Here is an 8792-nt window from a genome sequence, read left to right on the forward strand (position 1 = left end):
TAATACAAACTGTTTCGACTGGGACGCGTGCAACCGGCTTAAAGGCTTAGGACATCTTATACGTTTTGTTCTATGATATATCAGTCAGTTAACATGAGCTTTTTAATKAATTATGAAAGTTTTGATTACAAAAATGCTTAAAAATGCACAAAAMGTTTYTGTTGGCTGATGATTATCTCATAGAACGAAACGTATAAGGTCTCCTAAGCCTGTGTTTACTACATACCTTATTYTTGRTGTTTATCCAAAAACYCAACAAAACCCCCATTAATTTCTCCATAGGCTTTGGCCAACGAGCCAGGGCAGAGTTCGCTTCCGTTAGTGCCAGGGAATGCCATTACTGTTTCTCTATATTCACTAGGAAGCAAAGAGAACGAAACAGGGAGGGACATACTTAAATTTGTCCAATAGAAACTCTTGTTTTTGTTGCAAAACACAACTGTTTAAGATACTATTTTGCTCACGTGCTCAAAACCATGTAAACACCTTCAAGACTTTAGTTAGTATGCATGTATTTCAGTCTTGTGCACGTGATAGCCACACACAGACACTTGCGTGTGGAAGTCTGTTTAATAATACTTTCCTGTGAATATTTTTGTCTCAAATTCAGCACTATATAAGAACCACCCACTGACAATTGCAGAGTAAGTTAAAATATACACTGAACAAAAATATAAACACAAAATGTAAAGTGTTGATCCCAGCAATTTTTCCGTACGCACAAAACGCTTATTTCTCTCAATTTTTGTGCACAAATTTGTTTATATCCCTGTTAGTGAGCATTTCTCCTTTGCCAAGATAATCCATCCACCTGACAGGTGTGGYATATCAAGAAGCTGATTAAACAGCATGATCATTACATAGGTGCACCTTTAAAAGTTTTACAACACRAATGCCATAGATGTCAACATTTTTGATGGAGCGTGCAATTGCTGACTGCATGAATGTCCATCAGAGCAGTTGACCGAGAATTGAATGTAATTTTATCTACCATAAGCCGCCTCCAACGTTGTTTAGAGAATTTGGCAGTACGTCCAACCGGCCTCACAACCGCAGAACACGTGTAACCACGTCAGCCCAGGACTTCAGTAAAATCTTTTATATTCTTCCATGTTGAGTTTTATATGTTTGTTCAGGATAATTCTGTTAAACAATTGTGACAGACAAGGGACGTTAAAATTCAAAAATAATAATAATGTATGCAAAAATGAGTTGTGTTGCTGTTCAGGCAAGGGATAGCATCGGGGACTATGTGCCATACTGTCTGTGCATGATGTGATCTTTACTTTTCAAGTCTTGTTTACTTGCCCCATATCACATGTTCTCATTTCCTCTCACCAGAGATAAGCCAATAATATTATTTGTCAAAAAAAAAGTCCACTATTGCTTCCTGTGCAATTCAACAGGGACAACYTTTAGGCACTATGTGGATAAGAGCGGCCATTTAGCATACTAAATGAARCAACCGTTGTTKAATGTTTGACCYTGTTTTCTCTGTCCCCTCTGTTRCAGGTTGTCCTTTGACCTGTCCCGTGTAGCTACAGTGATGGTCTGCATTCCCTGCATCGTCATTCCAGTCCTCTTGTGGGTGTACAAGAGGTTCCTTGAACCAATCATCTACCCCTTCATTGGTCCAATTATAAGCCGATTCTGGCCAACAAGGAGAGCTGTCCAGGRGAGTGGCGTAGGAACTGGTGACGTGAAAGCCAGTGAAAAGAGCAATGGATGTCCAGTGATGAGCAATGGAGCGTACAAGGTAATAAACCTGTTATTGGATTGTGGACTGGGAGAGCGTGCCATCACTTGTAGCAATCTCCGGTGGCCAAGCCCCAGACCGGCTACACATGCTGAGGAAGTCATGACACACATTGTAATATGCATGACACCAATACATATACATGCATAGTGTCCATAGGCAGATGGGTTGCATCCCACAACGTTAACAGTGTTCTAGAATACAATACATTCTGAAAGTATTTAGACCCCTTGAATGATGTTACATTACAGCCTGATTCTAAAATGGATTCAATTGTGTGTTTCTTTTCTCCCCCTCATCAATCTTCACACTGCCCCATAATGACAAAGCAAATACATTTTCCAAATTGATAAACAATACCTTTAAAGTACTCTTTGTTTTTTAACTATTTTCTAAATTGTAGAATAATAGTGAACATATCAAATCTATGAAATAACACATATGAATAATTTAGTAACCAAAAAGTGTTAAAAAATCAAAATATTTCATATTGAGATTCTCAAAGTAGCCATCCTTGCCTTGATGACAGCTTGCACACTATCACATTACATAAGTATTCAGACCCTTTACTCAGTACTTTGTTGAAGCACCTTTGGCAGCGAATACAGCCTTGAGTCTTCTTGGTATGACGCTACAAGCTTGGCACACCTGTATTTGGGGAGTTTCTCCCATTCTTCTCTGCAGATTCTCTCAAGCTCTGTCAGGTTGGATGGGAGCCTCTCTGCACAGTCATTTTTTTGTTCTCCAGTCTCGAAGCCACCCTTGCGTTGTCTTGGCTTTGTGCTTAGGGTCGTTGTCCTGTTGGAAGGTGAACCTTCGCCCCAGTCTGAGGTTCTCCCCCGATTGGTCAGTTTGCTGGGAGGCCAGCTCTAGGGAGAGTTGGTGGTTCCAAACTTCTTCCATTTAAGAATGATGGAGGCCTGTGTTCTTGTGGACCTTCAATGCTGCAGACATTTTTTGGTACCCTTCCCCAGATCTGTACCTCGAAACAATCCTGTCTCGTAGCTTTACGGACAATTCCTTCAACCTCATTGCTTGATTTTTGCTCTGTCAACTGTGGGACCTTATAGACAGGTATGTGCCTTTCCAAGTCATGTCCAATCAATTGAATTTACCACAGGTGGACTCCAATCACGTTGTAGAAACATCTTAAGGATGACCAATGGAAACAGGATGCACCTGAGCTCAATTTCGAGTCTTATAGCAAAGGGTCTGAATTCTTATGTAAATAAGGTATTTCTGTTTAAAATGTTTAATACATTTGCAAATTGTTCTTAAAATCTGTTTTCGCTTTGTCATTATGGGGTATTGTGTGTGCAGATTAATGAGGGGTAAAAATGACTTATTCCATTTTTAGAATAAGGCTGTAACGTAACAAAATGTTAAGTCAAGGTATCTGAATACTTTCTGAATGCACTGTTGGTCTGGAATTTCCAAGACTAATGCATGCATGTCGCACCGTACTACGTCGTATCTTTACTTTGTTCGTACTTTACTTTGTTCTACATCTTACTTGTTCGTACATCTTTACTTTGTTCGTACATCTTTACTTGTTCGTCTTTATCTGAATGTTGGCTGATTTGTTGGATTCAACAGCATCCCACTTACTTTAGAGCAGGGGTATTCAATCGGGGTCCGCAGGTGGTCTGCAAAAAAATTATATATTAAAAAAATATATATATATTTCAATGTTTTTTGAATATGGCAAAATAAAATAATTTGAATTACATACCTACAGTAGAAAATAGGAGAATATTCTATTTCTGATGATGTCAACTATATTCTCAACTCCTAATGTTGAGCCAATTACACTCACTGGAGTATCTGACACAGGCTTTGAAAAATCACCACAAATAGGCTACCAGTCAATGGCTACCAGTCAATGGCACCAGTCAATGGAGCTACCAGTCATGGGCTACCAGTCAATGGGCTACCAGTCAATGGGCTACCAGTCAATGGGCTACCAGCAATGGGCTACCAGTCAACGGGCTACCAGTCAACGGGCTACCAGTCAACGGGCTACCAGTCAACGGCTACCAGTCAACGGGCTACCAGTCAACGGGCTACCAGTCAACAGGCTACCAGTCAACAGGCTACCAGTTCAACAGTAGGCTACCAGTCCAGTCTAGGCTTTACCAGTCAGTAGCTACCATCAGTAGGCTACCAGTCAGTAGGCTACCAGTCAGTAGGCTACCAGTCAACAGGCTACCAGTCAATGGGCGGCAAGTGGCGCTGGCTGCTGGAAAGCTTTTTTGACATGGACCTTTATTTAACCAGCTGAACAGCTGCTCTTAATGAAAATGTGTTTGGAGTTACCTTTCAATCTTATAGGCCATGTTAGTTTACACTTCCAATTATACTATGTTGATTACTTCTCCTTGCCATTCAGCTGATGGTAGACAATAAAAAAAAAAAAATTTTTTTTGCTAACATATGATGGGACCTGTAGGGGTCCATGGGCAAAAAAAGGTTGAATACCCCTGCTTCAGAGTGAACATGTTGTTTACAAGGCTTCTAGACTGTTGCTACTTCTGTTGTCAATTGTTAACTATTGAAGCCATCTCTCTTTTCAGACTGAAGTCAATGGTGCTGCTGCAAATGGTGCTGCTGCAAATGGTGCTGCTGAAAATGGTGTTGCTGCAGATGGGCCGGCTGCAAATGGGCCGGCTGCAAATGGGCCGGCTGCAAATGGGCCGGCTGCAAATGGGCCGGCTTCTACAGTATCTGACAAGAAGACTGACTAACATTTCACCAGTTTTTCAACTGTGAAAATATTTGAATACAATATGGATATCTTAACTTTATCGTTCTTATTTTCTGAAATTGACTGTGGGATCTTTTAATGCTGGTCTGAATTTAACATAGCAACACATATTGTACATTTTCCGTAATGCTCATTTCAGTTGTGTTGAGGAATAGAATATATGTAGAAAATATTTCTGCCTTTGTTTTATCATGCTTGATTCCCTGATGTATTTATTATAACAGATACAATACCTACTTATTTATAATATCAAGTACATATTTTATTTTCTAATTCCGAAATTAATTATTAGCAATGATTAAAAAGGACATTTAAACACATTCCGACCGTGTGATTTTTAAGCATTCCCCTTTTCCCCCTTTTATGTGCATTGTATAAATAAACCTATGGATTACTATCATTGTTTTTGCTCTCCTAGTGTATCTCATTTAGCCTGTTCTCAACGGTTTATACTCTTAACCTTTATTTCACCAGGCTGGTCAATAAAGAACAAATTCWTATTTACAATGAAGGTCTGGCAAGAGGCAAAAGCCCTCCTGTGGGGACCCGGTCTGAAAAAACTATGTAAGACAAAATGGACAACAGACAGAAGACACTGGCAAYRGCACAAATACAACAGCAAACAGTGTGTGAAGTAAAACAACATTCTTCCTTAAATAAGACAAYGCAAAGTAGTGACATCGGGTGACAAATAGAAACAACTACATCTCAACAACCTGTTCATCTATTTGTCCTTTGGGGACACCAGGTCCTGGAGTAGTTTGTAGGTTGGCTTGGAGGGAATTCCAAGACCAGGGATCTGAGTAATGAAAATGCCTTTATCCGTGCTCGCTTCTAATATTTGGGTCTGTTGGCATAAAACAAGATTTGAGATATGAGCTTGTATGTGTGTTTATTTTGAGCTGGAATTATATATAAAATGGCAGATTTATTAAGATGGCTATATATATACACTGCTCAAAAAAATAAAGGGAACACTTAAACAACACAATGTAACTCCAAGTCAATCACACTTGCTGTGAATCAAACTGTCCACTTAGGAAGCAACACTGATTGACAATAAATTTCACATGCTGTTGTGCAAATGGATAGACAAGGTGGAAATTTATAGGCAATTAGCCAGACACCCCAATAAAGGAGTGATTCTGCAGGTGGTGGACACTGTGCAGGGGCGTATTGTGCCGCTTCAGGTCGTGTCTGGTCCTCCGGTAGCCGTTTCGGCCAGGGTATCTTGGCGCGGCTTCTTGGCGTGCTGTTGTCTCGGGCGCTGGGGAGGTGGCAGTGCGTCCTATGCTGCGCTCCGCTCGTGGCCGGGCGATATGTGTGCATTGAAGCCTAAGGGAGAGGGTGCGAGTGGTATGCACAGATCTCCATGCCGTACCCACAGCCGGTTCAACCCTGTGGCCTGCCTCTGGGCGGTCCGGGCTAAAGTGGTCATCAGCTGGAGAAGTGGTGCCAAGGCTGCGCACCAGAGCTTCTCAGTGCTCCCCAAGCCGGTCCTTCCGGTGCTCCTCCTAGCACCAGGCCTACTGTAGGTCCTCCCCAGCCTGGTGGGTCTGTGGCAGCGCCACGCACCCAGGCTGTCTCTCCGTCTCCTCCCTCCAGGTTTTCTCCAAGCCCAGAGCCGCCCGCACAGTCCGGAAGCTGCAGCGCCGCTCCGCCAGTCCGGAGCTGCCCAGAGCCGCCCCGCGCAGTTCCCCGGAGCTTGCCAGAGCCGCCCGCCAGTCCGGAGCTGCCAGAGATGGCCGCCCCCTCAGTCCAGAGGCGCCCCCTCCGTCAGTTGGTGCCCTCTACTAGGGTCTCCGAATCCGGGGTCGGTGGCAGGGTCGCCACTCTTAAGGTGACACAGAAGTGGCCGAGACTATGGTGGAGTGGGGTTCCACGTCCCGCTCAGGCAGAGCCGCCACCCAGCGGTAAGATTGCCCCCACCACGATCCCTCTCAGTCTCATCATATGCTTCCGTGGTATCCTAGAGAGTTGTTTTGCTCTGGCGTGAGTCCCGCATAATCTGGTGGAGGTGGGGGTACTGTCACGTGTGCCTGACTCGTGTTAGTCTTTCCTTTTTTATGTCTTTTAATTTTAGTCTTGGTACAGGGCGTGAGTGGGGGCTGGTGCCTCAGTATTGCTAGTGTTGTATTTTCTGATGTGAGTTATGTTGTGTACTGTAAGTATCATATTCTTATGGTTCTGGCTACAGGTATCCTCACAGATTCAGAGACGGCAGATGGTGCATAGGTTCGTCTGCTTCTGATTTTGGGAGCAAGAGTTATTAAGGGGTTAGCCAACGATTTTTCTATTGTGTTTTGTGTGAGATCGATGGTTTCCGTTTCAGTGTTTGCACCATTCGTGACTGGCGTAGCTTGTGGCTTCAATTTGAAATGTGTTCTTGTTCTTTGTTTGTTTGTTCATCATTAATCGATTAAACATTTATTATGGATACGTACCACGCCTGGCATGTTCTCTAGGCGTCCTCGCTACGTTCGTCCTTTCCCAAGCCAGAACTCGGGAGAAAGGGCCGTCTACAACCAGTGTAGGAATCAGGCCCATTGTCGGATCAGGAGGGCTAGAGAGCGCACGGGCGCCCGAATAGGGAGTACGACAACAACGCCCGAAAAGCTAGTCAGAGCTACCCACGCTGAGCTTACAGAGATTTGGGACCTATTGCCGCGCAGTAGCTCGTGAAGCAGAGCACGCGGCGAGTTGGACGGCGGTCGCTCACTAAGATCGCTCTTGCTATTGTTCCACGCGAGCGCGAACTAAATGTGCAGCGTTGTTTGGTGGAGCTCTCGAAAAGTGTCTCGACATGTCCAGCACAGACTCCGATAAAGGGTGGTGTGTGCTAGGCTCTTTTGATCCGTTTTCTGTACCATGTGATTGTCGAGAGTGGCTCTTAGTGTGTGTGGTTCTCTCTCGCACGCTCGTGTCTACTAGTTTTTTCCTCCCCTGGTAGATTGACGCTGGCAGTATGCTCACTGTCACTATGACGCTCGATGGTCTTTATGTGCTATAGGCCTTGCTCTTGTGAAATCGTTAGCGACGCTTTTTCAGTTTCTCGACATCATTGTTCCTTGCTATACGTGGGTACTTTTGAAGGTCATGTTGTTCTATGTCTTTGTGAATGTGCCTCATGACTCGGAGGTCTCTGAGATCTAGTGTCGTGGTCGGTTATTACTCCGTTTAAGCCATATGTTTTTGCACACACACTTTTTTAGTGATGGAATGTTAATGACATGTGCGGTGTGGCGTTGTCTCATACTGGATATAACCCATTTTGTCATGCGAACCGGCTTGTTCAAATCTCTATTCCCTATGGTTTATACTGGTATTGGGCGTTGAGTATGTGTGGCCTTTACACATTACTCGTCACACTCAATTGTAGGCAATACACCACACCTATTGCTATCTCTTTCCCCGCATAGAAGCATCTATTTTTAGCCTGTAAGGATGACAGTCGCCTGCTCGGCTAGATATTAAAGTCGCTCCGATGCTAATCATGATGCTCCTCGCCACGAACCCGTACTGAGGCCGTCACGATAACATGGAGTACTCAGTTGTCCGTCTGCGATCCGCGTACTTGCAAGACCCTCACCCCTGTTGCTGTATTCGCTCCCATAAAGAGAAGTGATCCAGATGTTGGTTCAGTCAGTATTGAACAGACTTAAACATCAGGTGCTTCTGTTTTAATGGTCTGCCTATAGGCAGGGATGAGCAGAAATGGAGGCATGGCTTATTTGCAATGGTGGGTTGAGCGAAGGGCTAGTGAGCTCTTTCTATTATTCTAAGTCCTCAGATGTCCGAATTACCATACAACCACAAAGATTGGAGGAGTCGCACGGCAGAGATGAAGGCGACAGAGAAGGATCGTGTTGGTTGAATAGATTTCAAGCAGAATTTTCCTTGTAAGAAAATTTTCTTTGGGACTGATAAGTTGCACTATGCGCTCGAGTGAGCTACTTGACGTTAATTTCAATTTTTTTCTACCATTCCCTGTAATTCTTGATGTGTCCATGTGTGGTGTTGCTTCTGGTGGGTTATATACACAGCATTGATACAAGAATGCTGTTAATTTCCTCGGGAGATAATGGGTCGGCATTTGATCGTGAGGTTATTCTAGGTCAGGGAAACGTCCCTACAATCAAACCATGAGTTGTTGACACAAAACATGCTTCTCCACTTTGTTTTTTCCCACAAAGCTCTTTAACCCTGTCCATGCAATGTACTGTACAGAGAACCCCACTAGGTTGTAAAGCCTGATCAAGTACCTTCCTCAAT

General features: G+C 43.7%; 1 protein-coding gene across 1 annotated transcript in view; it reads left to right on the plus strand.

The window, feature by feature from the left end:
- The window catches only part of LOC112070756 (UPF0729 protein C18orf32 homolog), a 24573-nt gene extending 19648 nt beyond the window's left edge, over positions 1–4925 (plus strand). The window contains exons 2-3 of the mRNA XM_024138205.2: positions 1513–1756; positions 4330–4925. Of these exons, the coding sequence (XP_023993973.1) occupies positions 1547–1756; positions 4330–4500 (381 nt within the window). The 5' untranslated portion in view covers positions 1513–1546 and the 3' untranslated portion in view covers positions 4501–4925. The remainder of the gene's footprint in view (positions 1–1512; positions 1757–4329) is intronic.
- The last annotated feature ends 3867 nt before the right edge of the window (positions 4926–8792 follow it).

This window comes from Salvelinus sp. IW2-2015, unplaced genomic scaffold (genome assembly GCF_002910315.2).
Source record: "Salvelinus sp. IW2-2015 unplaced genomic scaffold, ASM291031v2 Un_scaffold1416, whole genome shotgun sequence".
NCBI classification, from domain to species: domain Eukaryota; kingdom Metazoa; phylum Chordata; class Actinopteri; order Salmoniformes; family Salmonidae; genus Salvelinus; species Salvelinus sp. IW2-2015.